Here is a 25,355-nt window from a genome sequence, read left to right on the forward strand (position 1 = left end):
CATTGTTAATTTATTCTCATCATTTATTTATTTCATTATTTCCTTTCCTCGCTGGGCTATTTTTCCCTGTTGGAGCCCCTGGGCTTATAGCATCTTGCTTCTCCAACTAGGATTGTAGTTTGGCTAATAATAATAATAATAATAATAATAATAATAATAATAATAATAATGATAATAATAATAATAATAATAATAATAATAATAATAATAAGCCAAAATTTCTCCATTTTTCTTAATCGTGTTGTCATTTGTAATTTTATTTAGAAATGGGGGACACAAATACTCTCTATTTTAATTATATATTATCTTTTAGTAATTTTGATATTATTTCTAATCTTATCAGCTGGGTAAACGTACGAAATTATCAATAATTTACTAAAAGGAAATGTTGAACAAATAATTTATATTAGTTTGCGATGAAATATATTCCGTTTTCTATGGGAATCACGAAAGAATCTTAGTAGCACCTTTTGGAATGAATAAAAAATAAAAACTGCTTATTTAGATATTTTTAAGCAGTTTTGTTGTATTTTTATTGATAAAATAAATGTATATTATATAATAAATCATATAAATTACTATTGTTTTCAAATTGTATTATATATTGTTAAAATAATTAGAAGAAATAGTTAAAAAGAAAACTGCTCGTTTCACTCGCTGGAACGCCAGCGATCAGCTGAGAAACAATAACAGTAATCAGAGTGACTCGGTGAAATGCGATAACGGTACGAAGCCTATTTTAACGAATTACGTCACTTTCCTGTAACTTCCTGTATCATTACAGTAACGGGAAAACTCCTGTACGTCATTTCATGGCTGTAACATCCTGGTACAGGTCAGTTTTAACTTTATTCTGTGTAATTTGTTATGTCTTAAGTGATCGTGATTTTGACCACGGCCTTCTACTATATTCGAATTGCTGATGCTATTTGAAATAATGCTAGTTTAAGCTAGTCATGCTAGTTTGACTGACTAGTTATTTTCAAGTTTTTATAGTTTGTATATGAAAGATTTATTTTAATATTGTTCTTGTAGTAATGTTATTTTCCTTGTTTCCTATTCTTAAACTTCTGTTATTATTTTCCTTGTTTCCTTTCCTCACTGCGCTATTTTTTCCCTGATGGAGTCCCTATAGGGCTTATAGCATCCTGATTTTCCAACCAGGGTTGTAGCTTAGCTCGTAATAATTATAATGAATTAATTTTATTTATGAGGAAAATATATATCTTTGAAATATGACATTATGAAGGTAGATTTACAATTTACGAAATAGGATATTTAGTGAGGCTTTGGTATCATGGTAAACTGAGGATGCTAGAGTCCTAAGGGAGTCACAAAGGATACTAGAGTCCTAAGGGGGTCACAACCTCCCATAGGTAAGTAGGTAAACATATGGCTCCTAGGTTAGGTTAGGTTGCGGAACCTCGGGTTATGTGGTGTTTTGTTTGTTTCCCGGCGTGTATGTATAATGACGGTAGTTTAAGGGGGTTCGCAGGGGCGTTAGCCCTCCCCTAAGTAGGTAAGGACATGGCTATTAGGTTAGGTTGTGTGGTGTTCTCGTGTAGATGTTCTGCAGAAAAATGGACGCAGTTTATATTGTACAATGTCTGCATGTTATGAACGACTAGAAAATGGAAGAAAATTCCCATTTTCTATGCATGTGGGAGGACCTGGCCGCTGATATACAAAGGCTCCTGTTTCCCTTTTTAAATGTGGTTTTTTAGTTATTATTTATGCAGTTTAACAATGAACGTCAATTTTGGACGGAGCACATTATTTATTACTGGAAAACCTGTATTCTCTATCCCTCTATGGAAAACCTCTATCCATTCCATTTTGTTCCGTTGCTGGGCGGAGGAATTTGCCTTTCCATCGGCACCTCCTTAGTTGTCTTCTCTATTCTAGTTCATTTATTTTCTTTAATCCTTTTTTTCCCACATCGGGTATATATACAGTATTCTTTTCTTTCCACTATTCCTTCTTCCTTAAACAGAACATTTCCTGATATCGTCTTCTTTCTTCTTTTCCTCTTCGTATGGCTGCTGTATTTCTATTATTTTCCTTCTCTTGTCGCTGAGATCAGGACAGTAAAGAATAAAATAAAATCATTTTCTGACTGGATCTGTAATTTTAACAATTTTACACAGAGTCCATTCTAACCAACTACAAAGGATCCTAGTTTTAAAATTTCTATAATTTGAAAAATATGGGTTTTCCTCAAGTATTTCTGATAACATTGAAATCCTTAGGAATATTGTACTACAGTACTCATTTATCCAGTTCTGTAATGTATTTATACAGTAATTCTGAATTGTATTACAGGTAGGAAAACATAGTATAAAGTGTTGCATATATAACAGTAAAGATAGGGTAAATGGCACTTTTCATCGCATGTTAATGTTACAAAAAATTTATGAAAATAATAACCGATGATAATATTCCTATTGTTCATTATTGTTTCTTTCCAGATAAGGGAGAATTAAGCCAGAGTGATTTTGTTATCCGCACTCATAAATTCTCGCCTCGGAAAGATCATTCTTTACCCTAGGGGAAGTTCTTGTCCCGTCAGAAGCGGAGACTTTAGCCATGGCCGCAACGAGCGTGGCGGACAAGCGAGAGTACTACGAGGAGCAGGAAAAGTAAGTACCGATGTTTAGAAGTGTTTAAGTTTATTTGGTAACGGATGTTTACTTATAACTTACGACTGGGGAACTTTCAAAAGTAAGAAATGAGAAGTGATTTTAAGTGCAAATTGAAATGCGAATCGACTGAGTATTTGTTCCTACACAATTGCAAACCCTGTTCCTTTGATAGGAATATGTTTTCAGCGAAGCTGAATCAGCTGTTAAAACTCTACCAACGTGGCGGTGGTTACTGCTGGGTGATGAGGAAGCCCCGTCTATCTGACGCGCCACTGAGCTCTCACTTAGTTTTCAACTGGCTGTTTTAATCCTCTAGAGAATTGGTTGGACGATCGTATTCTGTGAGGGTTTTCTGGAAGAAGAAAGGTTTAGCAGTTTCTTGATAACTGTAGCTGTATTAGTTGTCGGTTTATTTGGCTGATTCCACTTTGTTGTTCCCTCTAGACAGTTTTTCTTTTCTTTGACAAGGTAATCCTAAGAATGTATGAACTCATTAGTATCGATGTGATCCATTAAAGGAAAAAGTTTTTGCCGCCGACTTCTTTCCTTTTCTGTCTTCCCATTCCTGAACGTTTACATGATTGTGCCGTTGTTGCACTTGTTGTTGTTGTTTTTTTGTTTTTTTTCTCCCCAGTTGGAGCATCGTTGTCAGCCTGAACGACCCTTCAAGGAGAGCTGCAAGTTTCTCCTCCTCTTTTGCCACAATCTCTCTACTTCGTCTCTTCTCTCTGTAGGTCGGGATGAAGGGGCCCCAACCTTCCTTTTCCTTCTATGAACTAGGAAGTTCAAGAAGACTGACCAATTCGAGTTACTTACATAATGCTTACTTTTTCTTTTTCCTTCACCAAAGACAGAGAGAAGATAATAAACAGGAGCGCACCCTCGTTCGTTCACACGCGGCTGGGATTCGCGCCCACTACAAGCTACTGTGCAGGCTTGCACTCCTACAGGAGCTTGCCCTCAACTATGTGTTTGTACTCCTTGCACGCTCCCTTTTCTGCTCGCACTCTCTCCTGTGCATGTGCGAGGTTTCATAAGTGGAAGAATGGAAGTTCTCCAAGAGGACATTCCTAGAGCATCCCCTCACCTGTTCACACACCCTAGAGCACTCTCCTTTGCTAGCAAGCGTTCCTAATGGAACGTGCTGTCATTTGCTACCGTGCTTGCAGCCACAAGTTCTCTCCTGTCCATGCTCAAGATCTTACAGGTGGAAGGGTAGAAGATCTTTAGAATGGTCCTGCAGGAGTGCTCTCTCATACCCGTAAGTCCTGTCCTGTGCACTCACACTTCTATGAATCCTCATGTGCGTGCACACTTTTACAGGTAGGATAGAAGAGGATTCCTTCAGCACACATCTAACTTGTATGTGCGACCTAGAGTGCTCTCGGGTTTTCATGCTCACTCCTATGAGAGATGCTGTCTCACAGGATACTTTTACAGGAGAGGGGGTTCCCAGCCCCCTCGTCCCGTCCCTTTTAGTCGCCTCTTACGACACGCAGGGATAACGTTGGCGCTATTCTAATTGTTTTATGCCCCCGCGGCCACAGGGGGCAGTAGCAGCAGTAGGGGACTCAGCAGTATGAAGCTTCATCTGTGGTGGAAATGTGGGAGGTTGAGCTGTGGCACCCTAGCAGTACCAGCTGAACTCGGCTGAGTCCCTGGTTAGGCTGGAGGAACGTAGAGAGTAGAGGTCCCCTTTTTGTTTTGTTTCTTGTTGTTGTCGGCTACCCCCCAAAATTGGGGGAAGTGCCTTTGGTATATGTATGTATGTATGTCCTATGAGAGATTGCATTCATCGGCTCGATTGCACTCCCATGAGTTTCCGAAGTGTGCCTTAATTTCCATCATAGAGAGGTCAGGTTGGTCTCATTCTCTTGGAAAATGCCTGAAGTTTCTCAAAAAGTTTTCAAAACTATGCAAAAAAAAAATTTAAATAGCAGTTTTCTGCAAGGAAACGACTTATACTTAATATAGGATTCTTTAAATCGAAGAATAGAGGAAGTAATACTTGATGAGGCCTAGTTGAGATATGAATAGACTCGCTAAATAGGTTATAAATTAAAAAAATAGTGGGTAATCTTTAGGCCTACTGAACACTAAAAAAAAGGCATGCAGGAAGAACCATTACTCTTAACGAAATACAGTCAATATTCGTTGTTATGTTAATATATGTCTATCTAACTCAAGCACAATAAGTTAATTGAAGTTGCCATTTCAAGGAAAAAACTCCATAGATATCGATGTCTGATGTGTTATAGGATGTACCGGTACGTCCACGGGGGTAAAGGGATGAGTTTTGTGAAACGCACCAGTACGTCCTTTGGGGGTAAAAGGGTTAATCTTGATGCACTGTGTATGTAAGGGAGAGTCATTGGGGGCCTTGCGCCTTCTTCAGTCTGAGAGCGAGTTGGTCTTCCACTCAGGAAACCCTCCTCTTTCTTTCCTGGATTCAGCTTCATCGGCTGTGGTAACTCCACTGGGAGTGTCCTTTAAACATTCAAGATTACATTATATCTCTCTTTGCCAGAATGACGTTTCTTCATTGAGAATGATCTTCATAATCGGGTAGTTTCTTCATTTAATTTCAAAAGTTCAAACTTGCTGCTAATGTTGCTATGTTGAACAGGCTGACATAAGCCTCTTTTTAAAGTTTCTAGAGGAAAGATCTATTCGAATGTTTTTAATGTTCTTGAAATATTTTATTTTAGTTGTTCATTATTTTTCATATAGTTTATTTATTTCCTTCTTTGCTTTTCTCACTGGGCTATTTTTCCCTTTTGGAGCCTTTTGGGTTTATAGTATCGTGCTTTTCCAATTAGGGTTATAGCTTAGCTAATAATAATAATAATAATAATAATAATAATAATAATAATAAACCAGGGCTCCATACTCCACCAAAGAGATAAGCGGTTATTCGTAAAGTCTTTAGTAGTTGTTCCATGTCATCCTTCACAAACCATAAGAGCTGAATTATATCTCTGTCTTCTGGTGTTACTTGTACCAGGTGGAACATAGCCTCTATGTCAGACTTGAAGCCAGTGGCTCCTTGACGAAAAAGTAGCAACACTCCTACGAGTGTGTTACCTAAATCTGGTCCCTGGTCCACGCAGTCGATGAGCGATGATCCTCGGTACTTTGCAGCGGAATCTCAGATAATGCGACGCTTCTCAGCTTCCTCGGCTTAAGCTTAACCCTTTTACCCCCAAAGGACGTACTGGTACATTTCACAAAACACATCCCTTTACCCCCATGGATGTACCGGTACGTCCTTGGCAAAAAATGCTATAGAAAATTTTTTTTACATATTTTTGATAATTTTTTTTAAAAATTCAGGCATTTTCCAAGAGAATGAGACCAACCTGACCTCTCTATGACAAAAATTAAGGCTTTTAGAGCAATTTAAAAAAAATATACTGCAAAATGTGCTGGGGGAAAAAATAACCCCTTGGGGGTTAAGGGTTGGAAATTTCCAAAGAGCCTTTGGGTAAAAGGGTTGAGCTGGTGTGGCAGATAGCACACCTTACCATTCTGACATTGTAAATCTTGCTCAGGAACCACTTGAGCATAGAGAAGAGACTCTTTAGCTATGGTAAGCAGCTCTTCTAGGAGAAGGATACTCCAAAATCAAACCATTGTTCTCTAGTCTTGGGTAGTGTCATAGCTCCCGTTTCATGGTCTTCTACTGTCTTGGGTTAGAGTTCTCTCGCTTGAGGGTACACTCGGGCACAATCTTCTGTCGTATTTTTCTTCCTTTTGTTTTGTTAAACTTTTTATAGTTTCATATAGGGGATATTTATTATAATATTACTGTTCATAAAATATATTTTTCCTTATTTCCTTTCTTACTGGGGTATTTTTCCCTATTGGAGCCCTTGGGCGTATAGCATCCTGCTTTTCCAACTAGGGCTGTAGCTTAGCAAGTAATAATGATATTGTTTCTCTAGCCGTTTAGGAATTTCCTCGGATTACTTGCGCTTCCGAGTCTCGTCCTTACTGAGACGCCTGGCAAGTGATTGCAATTTTTTCAGCGGTCAATTTATTGCTTAGTAAGTTGGGTAGCTGTGTCTCAAATGGTACGCTCATGCTGTAGTGGTTATCCACCACTTGAAGTGTGCTGTTTCAGATATCAACTGCTTTCTGATCACTTACTGATCATCCGCTCTCATTATGAGGATCTTCTCTTTCCCATAGCCTCTTCGGATCAACCTCTATACATAATATATGGTATTCAGTGGTTCATTTATAGTCCAGCCTGGTAATGTTAAAACAGCAAATGACTCTCATGGTCCAGGTCTCTCAACATCAGCTGGTATAAGTAGGTTCGAAGAGACATGGTCTGTCTTCATTTCCGTTATCTCAATTTCTGAGATGGGGCCACCTCTCAATGTGAAACTGAATTGATCTTCATGATAGGTCAATATTGAGATTTGGTCTAACACTTGCTTATATAGAGTGCGTGATGTCGCTGACTTCGGTTTTCGAGACCATCAGAGTCATCACAGCTGTTTTCATTGACATCCTGCTTTGTGTAAATGTTGTCATCTCCAAATGGTGTGTTGTTCCTCAAGTTCCTAGCTGGCTATGTAGATCCTTCTTACAGTAGATGGTAATACTACCAGGGTCAAGCATACGTATCAATGTAGATGTCAGAGTTTTCACACCATACTCAAGCTGGTATGATTAGCATGGATAATTTGTAACCACAGGTACGAGAAAAATGGCTGCCCTTGTTTGCTGAAACCAGTAAAGGTATGGCTGGTGTACTCTAATCTGTTGGTTGGACTGGGTTCACTGAAGTGTCACTAGTGTATCAGTGGTCTTGTTGGCATATGTAGAAATTTGCCATGCTTGAGCCCACATCTTTCAATGTTACATGTGAAATGTATAGGGCGATTCTTGCTTGAATGTCCCTTTGCAAAGTTAAGACACAAAGCCTTTGGCATTACAAGGCTCCTACGAGCTTTGATTTTTCATGCCTCTCATCATCGTCATATCTTACAGCGCCAATGTTGAGCCCACAGAAGGGTGATGTCAGTTTCTTCTCTGAGGTTTTGATCTGGGAAATGAGGGCCCAGTGGGCACGATAACATGTGTTTCATTGTTTATGGTGTTGCCCAACATGGTCATTCAGTGTTGGTGGCTAATCACCATTTATGGCTGTTATATCTCCAGTTTTGTCCCCTTTTACTCTTACTCTGTTTAAGGTTACTCAGTCCTTCCCAGTGAAGGTTCTTCTTCCACTGGCCAGCGCCTCGTTGTATGGCCAATAAAAATTTCCCACCACTTTAGCTTGTGAGCATCTGCCAAGATTTGTTCTAGTCCATCCACTGTCGCGAAGCTTTTGCGGGATTTCAGAATTTGCCTTGCTTCTTAATGATTGTGGAGTGGAGGTCAGGGGTCATTAATTTGTTTATTCAGTGTTTGCTTCCGTTTCTCTTCTGATATGGTGTGGTGGGGTACCAACTATTTTATATTAAGATGCCTCTGAACTGCGAACATTGAGTCATACAGTGCCCTTGTCCACACCAAGGGCATCCCTCTCGTGTCTATTTCCTATTTGTTCCAACAGAGGAACTTACCTCGAACTACTTTCATAGGAGTTACCTGGAACCTCCTCTCAAACGACCAGAGTTTTGTGTAGTTTACCTTACTCCCGTTTTCTGTAATGGTTGGCCTAGGCGGAAGGATACTTGCCCTGAGGGCAATGCCGAGGCAGGCCACATGTGAGCTTGGGTCGCGACCTTCAGTAAGTTCTCTGGTCGCGTCGTGATATCATCTCGACGCTCTTCATATCTCAGTGAGCAAGCCGTTACTTCGAAGTGACTAACTTGTTTCTTACCAGTTCTTGTTCCTTTCTGGTCTATTTCCTTCCCTCACTTTGGGTCACTGAAGGACACTCTAGATAGGGTCAGGGGCTTCTGCAACATCCTCAACTAAGTCAACCAGATCCTTCAGCCGGGTCCTACCCTTTGCATTTTCTTGATGATATGGTTCTCACGCAAACATCTTTCTTGCAGGTGCTGGGGCAACTTCTTCCAGATGGTGTGTGAACCAGCTGCATTGTAAACCTCACTCCCTTGTCCCATATTTTTCAAGGTCTGCTGACAGCGTTTCAGATCATCAACAAAATCTTTTAGTTCCATTGGTCCCTTTAAGTACGTCCTGTCTGTGATGTTGCGGATCCATTTCTTCGAGATTTTATAATTGTTTCCGTATCTGTCTTCTAAAATCTCCTTTGGCTGTACATGTCCATCTTCTGGGTTCACGGTCTCACAATTTTTTATTCTCCTGTTACAGTACTCCAATAAATAGGACAGCTTACATGCAGTCTGTGTTGTTGTTACCGACTGTAGTACAGAAACTCCTAATGAAGGGCCAATATTGCAAAGAATCATCATCAAAAGGCTTGTTGTGGCCTGATTGGTAACGTCTCTGCCTGGTGATCGTCAGACGCAGATTCGAGTCCTGCTGAAACTTGTTAGTTCCTTTAGTATCTGTAACCTAACCATCCTTGTGAGCTAAGGATGGGGGGTTGGGAGGAGCCTATAGGTCTATCTGCTGAGTCATCAGTAGCCATTGTTTAGCCCTCCCTGGTCCTAGCTTGGGTAGAGAAGGGTATTGGGCGCTGATCGTATGGTCAATCTCTAGGGGATTGTCCTTCTTGCTAGGGCAATATCACTGTCCCTTGCCTCTGCCATTTATGAGCGCCCTTTAAGCATTTAAATTCTCGGCAAAAGTAAGTCTTCCATGCTCTTCTGTTGTACTCGGAACTCATTCAACACTTCTCCATCAACTGCAATTACTGAATTCACCCAACTCATCTGTTCAACTTCTTCTGATGATAGTACCCAAGGTTTCCATGATGTTCTTGAAGTTCTGGTAAAGTTCTCGTGAGGAACACTCCTAACAGGCATAGCTCCTCCACAATTAATGTCCCTCTGAGTAAACACAAAGGGTTTATTCAAAGAGGTACCCTTGCTTTCGGTTTCAGAATGATCTCTCGTAAGTTTCTTCCAATCTCCTGACAGACTTGTATGTCCTTCTTTCTGTAGCTGCCTTTCCTTCTGAACTTTTAGCTCCTGCAGCGGACCCTTTCTGTATTCTTCAGGACCTGAACATTTCTGTTGTAGCATTCCTCAAGTGATGTCAAATCAGGGGCCGTGTGAGGCACGTCACTGGCCAAAGTGTCGTCATCCATTCTGGCAAACTCGCCTTCATCTTCTCCTTCACCCATCTCTTCTTCTCCAGCAATCCACATGCAGATAGCTTGTTTAAAGTCCTCAGTCTCAGTGAGAATGTTATTATTATTATATTACTGTATTATTATTATTATTATTATTATTATTATTATTATTACTAGCTAAGCTACAACCCTTGTTGGAAAAGCAGGATGCTATAAGCTTGAAGGCTCCAACAGGGAAAAATAGCCCTGTAGTGAGGAAAGAAAATAAGGAAATAAATCAACTACAAGAGAAGTAATAAACAATTGAAATATATTCTAAGAACATTAACAACAGGGAAATAAATGTTTCATATATAAACTATAAAAACTTATAAAAAACACTTAGATCAGTTACAGCAATCTGGAATGTACGACCATTTACAGCGATTGAGAACCACTTGACCTGGGACAATAATCGTAACTTACAGTTGTGCCTAAAGTGAGCATCACCTAGTCACGGGGGAACTTCTATACTGTTGTTTGTTTGTTGCTGTTAAATGTTCTTTGCCAGCGCTCCTACTGCCTAAGAGAAGGAGGAAGGAATCACCAAAGAACAGGACAACCAATTTGAAAGTCTCCCGAGACTTCAGCCGATTCCTTTATATGATTTCGTGGGAGGAACAGTCTCCTTCATCCTTCTCCTCTCCCGCGATGTTCCCAAGACGCTTTGCTGTGACCATCACGCTAGATCTTACTTACCAATACAGCTCTTCAATCTACATCTTCCCGCGCTCAGAGATCTATCCATGACTGAGTTTACCAGACATGAAGATCTTCCATCTCAGTCAGCTTGAAGAGTTGGAACAGGCAACTTCTCAAATTTCATCTCGGCACTCGTATAAATGCTAAGGGGCCACAATGTAGGCAAGGATCTTCTCCATCCAATTCTTATGTGTATTGGTATTATCTTCATGGAGAAATAGTGCAAGAAGGTTTTAGATACAACCACTTTTAGTTTAGTTTGGCAGTTCCAACTACCTATGAGTAATGGAATTCTTTAAACTGTTGAGAGATAGGTTCCTGATTCATGCACTTTTTGCAGACATCCTCCCCTAGTCGATAAAACCAGAAGAGTCTCCACGCTGATGGTATGGACCCTGATGGAGACTCAAACACGAGGACACGACATCCCCACACCGGAATGAGCTTCCGTGGAAGCGGTTTCCAAGGGCATCCTCCAACCTACATCCATTTTCTATTATTATTATTATTATTATTATTATTATTATTATTATTATTCTTAATATTATTACTAGGTAAGCTACAACTCTAGTTGGAAAAGTGGAATGCTATAAGCCCAAGGGCTCCAACAGGGAAAAATAGCCTAGTAAGGAAAGGAAATAAAGAAATAAATAAACGATATATGAACATTTGAAATAAAATATTTAAAAAAAAAAACATCAAAACTTATTTCATATATAAACTATAAAAAGACTTATGTCAGCCTGTTCAACATAAAAACATTTGCTACAAGTTTGAACTTTTGAAGTTCTACTGATTCAACTACCCTATTAGGAAGATCATTCCACAACTTGGTCACAGCTGGAATAAAACTTCTAGAATACTGTGTAGTATTGAGCCTCATGATGGAGAAGGCATGACTATTAGAATTAACTGTATACTTAGTATTACAAACAAGGTGGAACTGTGTGAGAAGATCTGAATGTAAAGGATGGTCAGAAATATGAAAAAATTTTTATGCAACATGCATAATGAACTAATTGAACGACGGTGGTGGATGGTCGCAGTCATGTGTTACAATATAACCCGGGACAAGAAGTACACAGACTTAGTTTTTTAGATACACCTTTTTTCTGTCCCATGGGGCATTTGAAACTCAGAGGAGAGGTAAAACAGTTGCCTTCCCCTATGGTGGACAAGGGAGCCATGATTGTACATTCCTCACGAAATGCATTTTGATGAGTGCTCCAGCCCGGTTCCCACTGAGGGAACAATATCAGGGCATTAATGGTTGAAGGTGCGAATAGGTCTCCTATTTCACCGATCATTTACCCTTAAGCGCCTAGACCCTTCGAGGATAATTATACAGAGATCCCCAACTCATCTTTAGTGGGTGCTGAGGAAGTCTCTTGCAACCTACAGGTCCAATCTACTCCTCCAGGCTCTTCCTGCCCTAGAAAGGCTCAGACACCACCCCGTCCCTCCATCTTTCACCCTCAACTTGTTTTCGAATTAGATGGATAAAAGATGGTAATACAGAAAAGATTCCAGAATTTAGTCTGTATTTAGTGACTTCCTGCATATCATGAGTTGGAGGTTGATTGACACAAGGACAACATTCCAGACTTACTTGTTATCACCTGTGATCTACCAGAACTCGACCTTTACAAATAGGAATGGATGCAACACAAGCCAAATTTACATACTCCTACTGTCTTATCCTACGAATGGAATAGTGGACAGGGAACAAAGATGCCATTCAGGACGGGCACAGCTAGCATCATACTGTCCTTCATTAGGAATGGAGACCTGCCCATCTCCATAGACCTGAAAGACGCGTGTCTTCGGATCCGTTCTCTCTGTAGTACATTAAGGTTTCTCCGATGCTTCTTTTGGAAAGGTATCTACCAGTCTAAAGCCAGGTTCTTTGGTTTGGCTATCACACTCTAAGTGTTCATTCGAGTCTTCAAGCCAGTCTCTTTTTGAACAATTGCAGTCCACACTTGTCTACCGATGAGTCTCGTCGATTGCCCCTTCTACCCTCCTTTCCATATATCCTTTCCTCACTGGGCTATTTTTCCCTGTTGGAGCCCTTATAGAGCTTACAACTATTCTTTTCCAGCTAGGGTTGTAGCTTAGCTAGTAATAATCATGATGATGATAATACAGGGCAGTCTTTTCAACATTATTACAGACTTCCTTTTTACGTCTCATTGTGCTGATTGAGATATATTGGAGGAATTTCTTTAGAACTCCCAGACAGAGGTTGGAATTAGTAAGACTGTGAATACCTTAGCATGACAGCTAGTGTGTGCTTACCGGCAAACGATCGTAGCATCGGAGTAAACGCTACTATTCCTAAACTGCCTTCCAGATCGAGAAAGACAACAAGAAAGGTACTCCTTCATGCCCGCCTATCCCATTGATCGCTGCAATAGTTCCTGAAGCTTTACTGGTTAGCGACTAGCATTCCCCTTACCCTCAGAGGGCAGGGGAGCTGTGACAACAGGAAAATGAGAGAGCTAGACAAATTTTCTCATGAGTACAGATAAAGTACAGGTACTGTACTCTTCTCTCAGAATCTGATGTTCAATGTAGTAGCAGAGAAAGGATGAGGCACCCACCTGAGTTTCCTTTTATGAAGGAATGCCCCTGCTTTTCAGCCCACTGGGAATGCTTGCAGTGCTGCAACACTACAAGCTTTTCAAAGAGTTTGAAAGACCACTTTTTAGTAATGACAACAATGCTTCCATTCTTGGCATAAATTACAACCCCTTCGCAAGCAGATGCATTTCGGGAGTAGATGATGCGATAGAGATTTGCCCGGTTCTTTCGGGTAAAAGAACTGTTCGAGTAAACATGCTTAATTGACAGAGTCCCCGTATATAGTTCTTATATTATCCCTTACAGTCCGTATGCAGGTCATTAGGAGGCTGAAACGAGTCATCATTTTTTCTCGAATGGTGAACGCCAAACGGGTTCGAATCCCGCTCAAACTCGTTAGTCCCTTTAGTCGCTGCAACCTCACTATCCTTGTTAGCTAAGGATGGGGTGTTTGGGGGAGCCTATAGGTCTATCTGCTGAGTCATAAGCAGCCATTGCCTGGCCCTTCTTGGTCCTAGCTTTGGTGGGCTCGGGCGTTGATCATATGTATATATGGTCAGTTTCTAGGGTATCGTCTGGCTTAATACAGCAATATTACTGTCCCTTGCCTCTGCCATTCATGAGTAGCCTTTAAACCTTTAAATTGGAACAATGTTTTTTGACATTGCCAGGTTTAGTAAACAAGCCAGTCTTGGATATACAGACATCCTCTTCCCAAAGGATATGTCTCCTATTAGAATCACACTTTCTGCTTCAACCACTCCGCACGTCTTAGGCTGAAGGTTAGAGTGAGAGCTCATCGGCTTCCCTGCCACATGGTAGTAACTAACGCCACCTCGTTTAAGTTTTAACTGCTGAATCCAGCGTCGCTGATAGCATACGTCTATCGAAGGACTTGGTTTTTATGGTTAGGAAAAATACAAAATACTTTAGAAATTTTTTATTTTATACCGTACGCAAATCAAATGACATATTTTATATTCATAAAAGATTTTATGATGCGTGAATTAACCGAGTTATTTTTATAGAGGATTTTATTATGAGTAAATCAAGTGGTTCCTTTTTATCGAGAATTTTATTGTGCGTGAATTAACTGGCTTTTTATCGAGTAGTTTATTTTGAATAAATCAACTTTCTTCTTTTTTTAAGACTGTTTAATTATGTGCAAATCAGCTAACTTCTATTTAAAGAGAACTTTATAATTTGCAAAAATCTACAAGCATTCTCAGTACATACTTAGGTTAACTCAACAATACTCGAGAGATTCGCTGACTGAGAAAGGTGGGCGGGATTGAATCATAATCTAAACTCGAGGACTATTCGAATTAAGGTCTCGGGTAGTTTGTAGCGCTACGGCCAAGCGTCCTAATTTGCTTTTTATCGCTCCGACTGTTATCTTGTATAGAATAAAAACGTTTTGAAATGGTCTACGGATCTTAAATATGTGCTTAAACGCACACTTTTATGTTTTTTGCCGAAAACCCTAAATTACCTGAAAATTTATGTGGCTCGAGTTCTTACTCCGGCCATGAATCTTCTCGCTCCCGTAGTAGGTAAAGGGGGGGGGGTCCGGGGGGGCAAAGCCCCCCTGGGTAAGGATACGGCTTTTAGCATAGGTTAGGTGGGTTTTTTAAGTTAGCTTCTCCCTCCAAAATCGTTTTTAGAACGACGGCCACAGTTCAGAACATTCCAGTTTTCTACGAACTCGATTTTAGTATGACGGCCACAGTCCACCCCCCTTTATAATATTCCCATTTTCTATGAATGAAAACGGATCTGGCCGTCACCCTACAAAGGCTCCAAGGTCTCGTACTTTGAAAACATTTTGTTCTAGTCAATTGGACTTAATGTTCTTACAGTGTTTGATTGAATGTGTAGTCTTTGGCTTAAGGGGTACGGAAATGTACACATTGATGTTTTGTAGAGTGCAAATGTGTAGTCTATTACTACTTATACATGCATGCTTTTCCTCCGAATTGATTGCTATAGTTGGACTTCATTGGTGCAAATGCTGTATTTTCTCATTGGATGATTATTATTAAGTTAATCTCATTTTATAGTTATCAATCATTTTTATTCTTTTTTTTTATATATGGTCAAGACTTTTAATGTCTGTTAGTAGTATTTGTAAGTAACTTTTGGTTAGAAAATTATACTTGGTTGTATTCTTTACTTGGGTCCTTAAGCCTGATAAGAACATGGCTCATAATATGAATTAAGTACAAGAAGCATACGGTATTATTTTTACTGAAAGCATAGGGGATTATTTTTACTGAAAGCATATGGGATTATTTTTACTGAAAGTGTATGGGATTATATTTACTGAAAGTATATGGGATTATGTTTACTGAAAGCATACAGGATTATTTTTATAGAAAGCATACAGGATTATTTTTACTGAAAGCATATGGTATTATGTTTACTGAAAGCATACAGGATTATTTTTATAGAAAGTATACAGGATTATATTAACTGAAAATATATTAGGTTACTTCAAACTATATATATTGAGGTGTAGGCTAAACTAGCACTTCTATGTGAGGAGACACATCTGATAATATTCGATGTTCCTCGGTAAACGATGGGTTCTTTAATGTGGTGGTGCCACTTACGGGACACATCCGACGATCAGTTGGGGTTACTGGGACGAGGCCTAGCCAGGTGTGTCCCTGCTGCCTTTCAATGGCGAGAAGTGCCATGCGTCAGTGCTCCAGGGCGGCAGTGACCGCGTCAATACGTTTTCCTCAGGTTGTTTGGTTGCTGGCGAGAGATTTTCCATTTAGTTGGTGGATTTTTCTGCATTTGTAAAGCGGCAATCATCACCAGTAGGGTCTGTTCATTGTGGGAAATATCACATCACGAAAAACATCATCAGAGTTTTTCTGAACTGTAATATTTTCCCCATTTTGGGTTATTCGCCAATGAGTTCTCTCTCCGTCTGTTCTGGTCTATCCGACCCCAGGTAGTTTAGAGTGCCCATGTATTGTAACGACTGAACAGTAAAGTAAAAGGATTTTTAATTGTTAACGAAATTTCTCCTGTTATTCCTTCGAGCAATTAAGTATGGAATAGGATTATGCAAGCGAAGGTGGTATCCATGTTATTGCGTCATTACAATCTGTAGTTTTATCGTTACGAGCGTTGATTTGACAACCTTTTAACTTTTTACTAATTAAAGAATTTAGTCCATTTTCCATATTTTTTTTTTTGGAAGAGCAAAATTTATATACTGAATACAAAAATATTCAAATCGAACCATGTCCTATTCTTCATTTTATTATTATTATTATTATTACTTGCTAAACTACAACCCTAGTTAGGAAAGCAGGATGCTTTAAGACCAGGGACTCCAACAGGGAAAATAGCCCAGTGAGGAAAGGAAACTAGGAAAAATTTTAAGAACACCAACAACATTAAAATAAATATTTTTTATATAAACTATAAAGACTTTAACAAAACAAGAGGAAGAGAAATAATATAGAATAGTGTGCCCGAGTGTACCTTCAAGCAGAGAACTCTAATCCAAGACAGTGGAAGACCATGGTACAGAGGTTATGGCACTACCCAAGACTAGAGAACAATGGTTTGATTTTGGAGTGTCCTTCCCCTAGAAGAGCTGCTTACCATAGCTAAAGAGTCTCTTCTACCCTTAACAAGAGGAATCTAGCCACTGAACTATTACACTGCAGTGGTTAACCCCTTGAGTGAAGAAGAATTGTTTGTTAATCTCAGTGTTGTTAGGTGTATGAGGATAGAGGAGAATGTGTAAAGAATAGGCCAGACTATTCTTGACTTATTTTATTCTGTAAACCATATATATTCCATGAGGTCTCATTTAGTAGTATGGATTGATTCCATCGGCTTTCTTGAGAGAATCACGAATGCTTAAGGAAATCTTACGCTTCACAACAAAGGAGGATAGAGACGTATGGGTGTTTAGTTAATGAGGGATCAAGAAAATATTGGAACCAGAACATTTGATGATTTTTTTACCAAAGGTCCTCAAGATATTCATAGATAAAAACACAAATCCAACTAAAAATAACAAAGATAAGATAAAGAAATATTCTAATAAAACAGTATTATATCATTTAATACAGTGAACAAAAGAATATTTGAAATAACCTTTCTATTCAATTCGAAACAGGAATTTTTTGTTGACTTCTGTAGATAGAAATCAACATGGGAATCAGTTTGGGTCAACCCTAGACCAAAATTTAACAAATACGACTTATAAACGATTCGATTTCCAAACAGCTTCATGGAACCTATTAAGTTTGTAATTTGAGGAACTTCTGTATGGTAATTGAAAATAAAAACCAATTTGATAAAAGTCTCGATTGTCAAAAATTATATAATTTGTTCCTTAGTGTCCGTAGCTTCTCTGAAATTTGTTGTCAACCATCGTCCTTCCTCGCTGCGAGTTACAAACTCTTTAGTTGGGACGGTTCAAGTATGTCAGTGTTTTAGTAGCCTTGCTTATCTATTCATGTGTCTTAATTGTGTTTTTGAATCAGATTTTTTGTTTACGGAATTGTATTCAAAACAATTTCTATTATTTCTTTTATTGCTGCACAAAGCATAAAATAGATTGCTATATTATTATTATTATTATTATTATTATTAATTGCTAAGCTACAACCCTAGTTGGAAAAGCAGAATGCTATAAGCCCAGGGCCTCCAACAGGGAAAATAGCCCAGTGAGGAAAGGAAACAAGGAAAAATAAAATACTTAAAGACCAGTAACACTAAAAAAATATCTCCAATATAAACTACGAAAACTTTAACAAAACAAGAGGAAGAGAAATAGGATTGAATAGTGTGCCCGAGTGTACCCTCAAGCAAGAGAACTCTAATCCAAGACAGTGGAAGACCATGATACAGAGGCTATGGCACTACCCAAGACTAGATAACAATGGTTTGATTTTGGAGTGTCCTTCTCCTAGAAGAGCTGCTTACCATAGCTAAAGAGTCTCTTCTACCCTTACCAAGAGGAAAAAGGCCACTGAACAATTACAGTGCAGTAACCCCTTAGGTGAAGAAGATTTTCAATAGAAAATATCAATAAATTAAGGCAATCCCCAAAGAAATATTACTGACAGTTCTAAAATTCCTTCAAGAGATATCAGAGGATTATACAGTTAAAGAATTTGAGACTAAAGATAATCGACAAGAAGCAAGGGAGATAAAGCCCTTAGAAAGATCTACACTTTATAAGTATTGTAATCTTAAAGGGTCTATGGTACAACACTCCTATAGGGTTAAACTTCCTAATTTGAGATGTGATATCTTCAAAACTATGCCTCTGTATTTCTGCATCCATCGTCTTCTTCTGTTCTACTTTTATATCCGTTCATGACCGCAGGAATTATTTCTGCTTTTGCTAGAAAGAACGATACCTTCTTTGCCGTACCTTTAGGTCGGCCATCTTTTTCACTGGACTTCAAGTCTAAGATTGATAAAACTCTTTTGGAGACTCAAAGACGGGGCCTTTCTGTATATCTAACGTCATCTGGGTTCAATAAATAAATTTTGGACAGATTTGTGAGTCGGATAACCTGTTGCTAATTCCATCCTGTCTCCGACTCTCCCGCTCTCTTTGCATTGGATCCTTCTTGCTGGTTATGTTTTCTATTTTTGCCTACGCATACACTGACTTTGCAGATTCTCCTCTGTCCTCATACACTTGACAACACCGAGATTACCAAACAATTCTTCTTCACTCAAGGGGTTAACAACTTTAATATGACTGTTTAGTGGCTACTTTCTCTTGGTAAGGATAGAAGAGACTCTTTGGCTATGGTTAGCAGCTCTTCTAGGAGAAGGTCACTCCAAAATCAAACCATTGTTCTTTGATCTTGGGTAGTGCAAAAGCCTATGTACAACGGTCTTTCACTGCCTTGGGGTAGAGTTCTCTTGCTTGAGGATACACTTGGGTGCACTATTCTATCTTATTTCTCTTGTTTTTTTTTTTAATTTTTTATACTGTAGTTTATATATGAAAGATTTGTTGTGATGTTCTTAAAATATTTTATTTTAATTGTTAATAACTTCTCTTGTAATTTCTTATTTTCTTTCCTCGCTGGGCTATTTTCCCTGTTGGAGCCCTCGGGCTTATAGCGTTCTGCTTTTCCAACTAGGGTTGTAATTTAGCAAGTTAGAATAATAATAATAATAATAATAATATTATGTACAATAGGAGACTGCGTACCAGTGACTGTCTTCTTCAATTTAATCTTCATAGCCTCACTTTTTAAGTTTTGAATAACTGTCTAGGAAGAAGAGCGTGTAATATCTGTTCCTTTCTCAAAATAGATGACTCCTCTTCATGCCAACCATATTAACCCTTTTACCCCCAAAGGACGTACTGGTACGTTTCACAAAACTCATCCCTTTACCCCCATGGACGTACCGGTACGTCCTTGCAAAAAAATGCTATAAAAATTTGTTTTTCATATTTTTTGATAATTTTTTGAGAAAATTCAGGCATTTTCCAAGAGAATGAGACCAACCTGACCTCTCTATGACAAAAATTAAGGCTGTTAGAGCAATTTAAAAAATATATACAGCAAAATGTGCTGGGAAAAAAATAACCCCTTGGGGGTTAAGGGATGGAAATTTCCAAATACCCCGGGGGTAAAAGGGTTAAAATAGCGACAGAATGAAGCATTCCACCCGGTCTTACCCACATCAACTTGCCTATACACGGCTATTTCATATGTGATGCATGTTAAAAATCCTTCTATTTTAAAATTTTGATGATAATCTTTTCATTATTACTACTATTACTAGCTTAGCTACAATCCTAGTTGGAAAAGCTGAATGCTATATGCCCAAGGGCACCAACAGGGATAATATCCAGTGAGGAAAGTAAATTATAAAATAATAGATTACAGTATATGAAAAGTCGTCGTCGTCGGCGGCGCCCACTCGTGTCCGAGTATTGGGTTCTGTCGTTAGCCATCAGCCTCCTATCTATGGGGTGGGTGCTTATGTCTGATGTGGCTGTTAAGTCCTAGTCTGTGGTGGAAGAGTCGCGGACAGTGTTCACAAGGGAGGGTAGGTGGTGGGCGGGGCTGTTCTAATCACTCTCTCCTTCTTCTCCTCCTAGCCTCCTCATTTTGTCTCCTCCTCTCCTCGAAGTCCACGGTGCCATGGTGTACTGTACTTCTCCAGGTTTTCCTGTCCCTGGCTGTTTCTTCCCATGAGGAAGGATCGATGTCAGTTAGAGCCAGGGTGCGCTTTAGTTGATCTTTATTGCGCATTTTCGGGGCTCCTCGTGGTCTGGTGCCCTGGGTCAGTTCTCCGTAGAATATTTTCTTTGGGAGCCTAGATGGATCCATCCTATGCACGTGTCCTATCCAGCGGAGGCGGTGGTGGATGATGGTGGCCTCCACGCTGGTCAGCGAGGCACGTTCTAAGACTTCAATGTTGGTGGTGTGGCTCTCCCAGGGGATTTTCCAGATCTGCCTCGGTTTCATTTGTTGGAAGCGTTCTAGGTTTTTAATATCGTTTTTATATAGCGTCCATGTTTCACATGCATACAGGAGCGTGGAGAGGACTACTGCCCTGAACACCATTATTTTGGTGGTCATTGTCAGTGCGTGGTTGTTAAATACACAGGAGTTGAGTCGGCCAAAAGCGGAGTGGGCTGCCCTGATCCTGTTCTCTTTTTGCTTGTGGGAGCTGATGTTAGGGTGCTCCCTAGGTAGGAGAACTGGTCCACCTGTTCTAACGGATGGTCATTCATTGTGATATTGAAGTTTGGGAGCATCAGTCCTGGTGGATGTTGGACGAGGGTCTTGGTTTTATCTATGTTGACTTGCATCCCAAAACGTTCGTAGGCAGAGTTGTATGCATCAGCTAACGACTGCAGGTCCTCTGCCGTCTGACCTGGGGTGGCATTGTCGTCAGCATACTGCAGTTCTCGCACTGCACACAAGGTGGTCTTAGTTCTGGCGCGGAGTCTGGCGAGGTTGAAAGCGCCTCCATCCATGCGGAAACGTAGGTCGACTGAGGGTGTGTCTGGGGGAATCTCGTTGAGCATTGCTGCGGTGTATAGCGAGAAACACGTTGGGGCCAGAACACAGCCCTGCTTCAGGCCGCCGTTGATGGGGAATGGGTCTGAAAGAGAGTTCTGGTGGCAGACTCTCCCAACCATTCCGTCATGGAGGGCACGCACCAGCTTGATAAAATCGGGTGGGCAGCCATATCTTTTGAGGACAGACCATATGGCAGATCGAGGTACTTTGTCAAAGGCCTTTTTCAAATCCCAGAAGATGAACATTATGGGCTGTTGTTGTTCGAGGCTCTTCTCTTGTAGTTGTCGCATATGAAAAGTAATGAATAAAGAATATAAAATGCCTTAAGATTAGTAACAAGGTTAAAATAAATCTGTCATATATACTCTATGAAGATGTTTATGTCAGCCTGTTGAACGGGAAACATTCTCTGCAACTTTGAACTTCTGAAGTTCCTCCGATTCAACTGCCAGATTAGGAAGATCATTCCACAATCTGGTCACAGCTGGAATAAAGCTTCTAGAATACTGTGAAGTATTGAGCCTTATGATGGAGAAGGATAGAACTAACTGAATACATCGTATAGGGATGTACAGTCTGGTAAAATCTGAAGTTGTTTTGCTTTGGGGCTTAAGCACTGTATGGCTGAACATTTTGCTTGGTACGCAAACCATGGCGGTATTTCCAAGGTTTAAGAGAAATTTCATGACCTTTCCTTACTCGCTGGATAGTTGCAGCAGAGCTATCTGTTTATATGTCATCCGAAATGCCTCTTGCCTCGGAGGAACAGTTGTGTACTTTTTGAGTGTCTGCATCCTGCTACACCTTCCAAAGACTTCAAGAGTGTGATGTCCTCAGAAACAGCCTGCCGCCGAGCCCTAGGAAGGATCCTGAAGTCCAAAACAGCAAGACGTTGGATAGAAATCCCCACTTGATCATGAAGGTGGGAATCCTAAGAAGAATACAGGTACTCATACACTTTCAATGGGTTTCCGTCTTGAAAAAATATCATAAAATGAGACCGTATGCCAAGTTAAGCCTAGCCAAGCATGAGTAAACTGAATTGTTAACCCTTTTACCCCCAGGCTATTTGGAAATTTCCAACTCTTAACCCCCAGGGGGTTATTTTTTTCCCAGCACATTTTGCAGTATATCTTTTTTAAATTGCTCTAACAGCCTTAATTTTTGTCATAGAGAGGTCAGGTTGGTCTCATTCTCTTGGAAAATGCCTGAATTTTCTCAAAAAATTATCAAAAATATGCAAAAAAAAATTTAAATAGTATTTTTTTGCAAGGACGTACCGATACGTCCATGGGGGTAAAGGGATGAGTTTTGTGAAACGTACCAGTACGTCCTTTGGGGGTAAAAGGGTTAAGAATATTTATTCATGTTTCTATTGCAATTTTCAGTTTTCATCTATCTTTATTCCTCCGTTTGTTATGCAAAACATCAAGTTCTCACCGTAAGAAGGTTTGCCTATCTGGAGCCTGATAAAGATTTTGTAACCAGACGGCCAACATTATAACGGAAACCATTTACCATATGTATATGAAGGATGACAGTGCTATAATTATATAAAGAAAAGATAAAACATATGTGTCTCGTATTCAGTAGCTACACCCTTTAAAGGAATATCAATGTTTATAAGACAGTGGACTGCAAAACACAAACTTTGCTCCATGATTTATTCCTTTAGGGCACGGTGAATAGGTCTTGGTATGTGTCTCGTGTTTTTAGAATGCATGTGTATTACGCAAGTTGCATCTTTGAGATAGCCTCGTAAGGTAACTACAATTTCTAGAGGCTCACGCACAACGGAAACTTCATGCTTTAGGCTGCGCCAAGTTTGAAAGGGAACTTTAGAAAAAATGAAAAAATTTTTCGTTGTACCGAGGGTTTTGTACTTTTGAGAAGACTTCTCTAACACTGGATACACAACTGCTAAAAACATTAATGCCAGACTATACGAAAGCTATTTTCGAAGCCTTACATGACGCCCAACTTTCTGTGTTTGTGCGTGCGTCCTCCATATTCTCGACTTTAACCATAGCTTAGTCGAGTCATGCATTTACGACGGCCTCATTTGGTTACTGGTTCCACTGTTTAATGGGATCCTCTCTCTCTCTCTCTCTCTCCTCTCTCTCTCTCCTCTCTCTCTCTCTCTCTCTCTCTCTCTCTCTCTCTCTCTCTCTCTCTCTCTCTCTCTCTCAAAAGTATTTCTACATGGCATTGAGAGTAGAACAAATTAGGTTAAGAGCATGCACAGCTAGAGAATCTCCAGATCTTTTGTATATCAGAAGCCAGTTCCTCCACTGTGCATAAAAAATGGACGGCAACTAACCTAAACTTCTCCCCCCCCCCACTAACCTAACCTACAAGCCATGACCTTACATACTTACTTAGAGGGGGGCACCTAACCACCCCTTGTGAGCCCCCTTACACTGCCGTATTCTTCGTCAGCCATCATCATAGATATAAGTGGCCGTTATCATACATACACCCAGTGTCACATTTTATTAAGAAAAGCTACTGTATGATATTTAAATTGAATATAAACCATGGACATATTCTCATAAGTGTGTTCCAGTGTGTTCATAGCCCAAATGGAACATTCAAATTGCTTCACATTAAGTTTGTAACGGCTGGACTGAAATTTATCCCCATTTCCGTACAGCACGGAGCTTTTATTTCACGGTTGTTATAATCCTTCAATTTTACAATGTATTGCCTGCTTGCTTCCTACTTCACAAATAAATTTTCCGTATAGTTCGACATCTATATCTCGTTATAGCATAACCAATGTACGAGTATTAGCAGCTGAGCCCTATCTTGTGTTACTAGTTCTGTTATTAACATAATAAATTCTGCTGCCCACGTAATTTGTCTGAAGGTAACGCTGGTAACGATGTAGTCAAAAATAGTGATTTTCCATAGAAAAACATGAGTAGATAACGTCACGTCACTCTGGAATTAGCGGTTCTTTGCACATGCTATGACGATTAGCTATCGATGTCTCATATGGCTTAAAGACAGCGTTATATTAATCTAGTATTTGAACCTATTCAACATAATCCTTTCAGCTATCCGTAAGATTTCCTTTATCAACCATCTGCAAGATTAATTTTATCAACCATCCACAAGATTTCGCTTGTCAACATCCGCAAGATTTCCTTTATCAACCATCCATAAGATTTCCCTTATAAGCCATCCACAAGATTTCCCTTATAAGCCATCCACAAGATTTCCCTTAACATCCGCAAGATTTTCTTTATCCACCATCCACACGATTTCCCTTAACATCCCCAAGATTTTCTTAATCGACCATCCACAAGATTTCCCTTATCAATATCTACAAGATTTCCTATATTAACCATCCACAAGATTTTCCTTATCAACCATCCACAAGATTTCCCTTATCAATATCCACAAGATTTCCCTTATCAATATCCACAAGATTTCCTATATTAACCATCCGCAAGATTTCCCTTATCAACATTTGCAAGATTTCATTTATCAACCACCCGTAAGCTTTTCCTTATCAACGATCCACAAGATTTCTTTTATCAACCATCCGTAAGATTTCCTTTCTCAACCATCCACAAGATTTCTCTTATCAACCATCTGCAAGATTTCCTGTATCAACCATCCTCAAGATTTCCCTTATCAACATTCACAAGATTTCCTTTATTAACATCCACAAGATTTCCTTTATTAACCATCCACAAGATTTCTCTTATGAGCTAACCGTAAGATTTCCTTTATCAACCATCCACAAGATTTTCTTTATCAACATCAGCAAGATTTCTTTTATCAACCATCCACGTGATTTCCCTTATCTACATCTGCAAGATATCCTTTATCAACCATCCACAGATCCCTTATCGATGACTGCTAGATTTCCTTTAGCAACCATCCACAAGATTTCCCTTATCAACATCGGCAAGATTTCCTTTAGCAACCACCCACAAGATTTCCCTTATCAGCCATCTGTAAGATTTCTTTGGTCAACCATCCCCAAGATTTCTGTTATCAACCATCTGCAAAATATCCAGTATCAACCATCCACAAAATTTCCCTTATAACATCCGAAAGATTTCCTTTATCAGCCATCCACAAGATTTCCCTTAACAACAATATGCAAGATATCCTATATCAACCATCCGTAATCTTTCTATAATAACATCC

The 25,355-nt window shown here is 39.6% G+C and overlaps 1 protein-coding gene across 1 annotated transcript in view; it reads left to right on the forward strand.

Moving 5' to 3' along the window:
• Positions 1–674: 674 nt before the first annotated feature.
• LOC137633651 (serine/arginine repetitive matrix protein 1-like) overlaps positions 675–25,355 on the forward strand; it is an 84,985-nt gene continuing 60,304 nt past the window's right edge. Inside the window, exons 1-2 of the mRNA XM_068365902.1 lie at positions 675–835; positions 2,469–2,639. Coding sequence (XP_068222003.1) covers positions 2,587–2,639 — 53 coding nt within the window. The 5' untranslated portion in view covers positions 675–835; positions 2,469–2,586. The remainder of the gene's footprint in view (positions 836–2,468; positions 2,640–25,355) is intronic.

This window comes from Palaemon carinicauda, chromosome 43 (assembly GCF_036898095.1).
Source record: "Palaemon carinicauda isolate YSFRI2023 chromosome 43, ASM3689809v2, whole genome shotgun sequence".
NCBI classification, from domain to species: domain Eukaryota; kingdom Metazoa; phylum Arthropoda; class Malacostraca; order Decapoda; family Palaemonidae; genus Palaemon; species Palaemon carinicauda.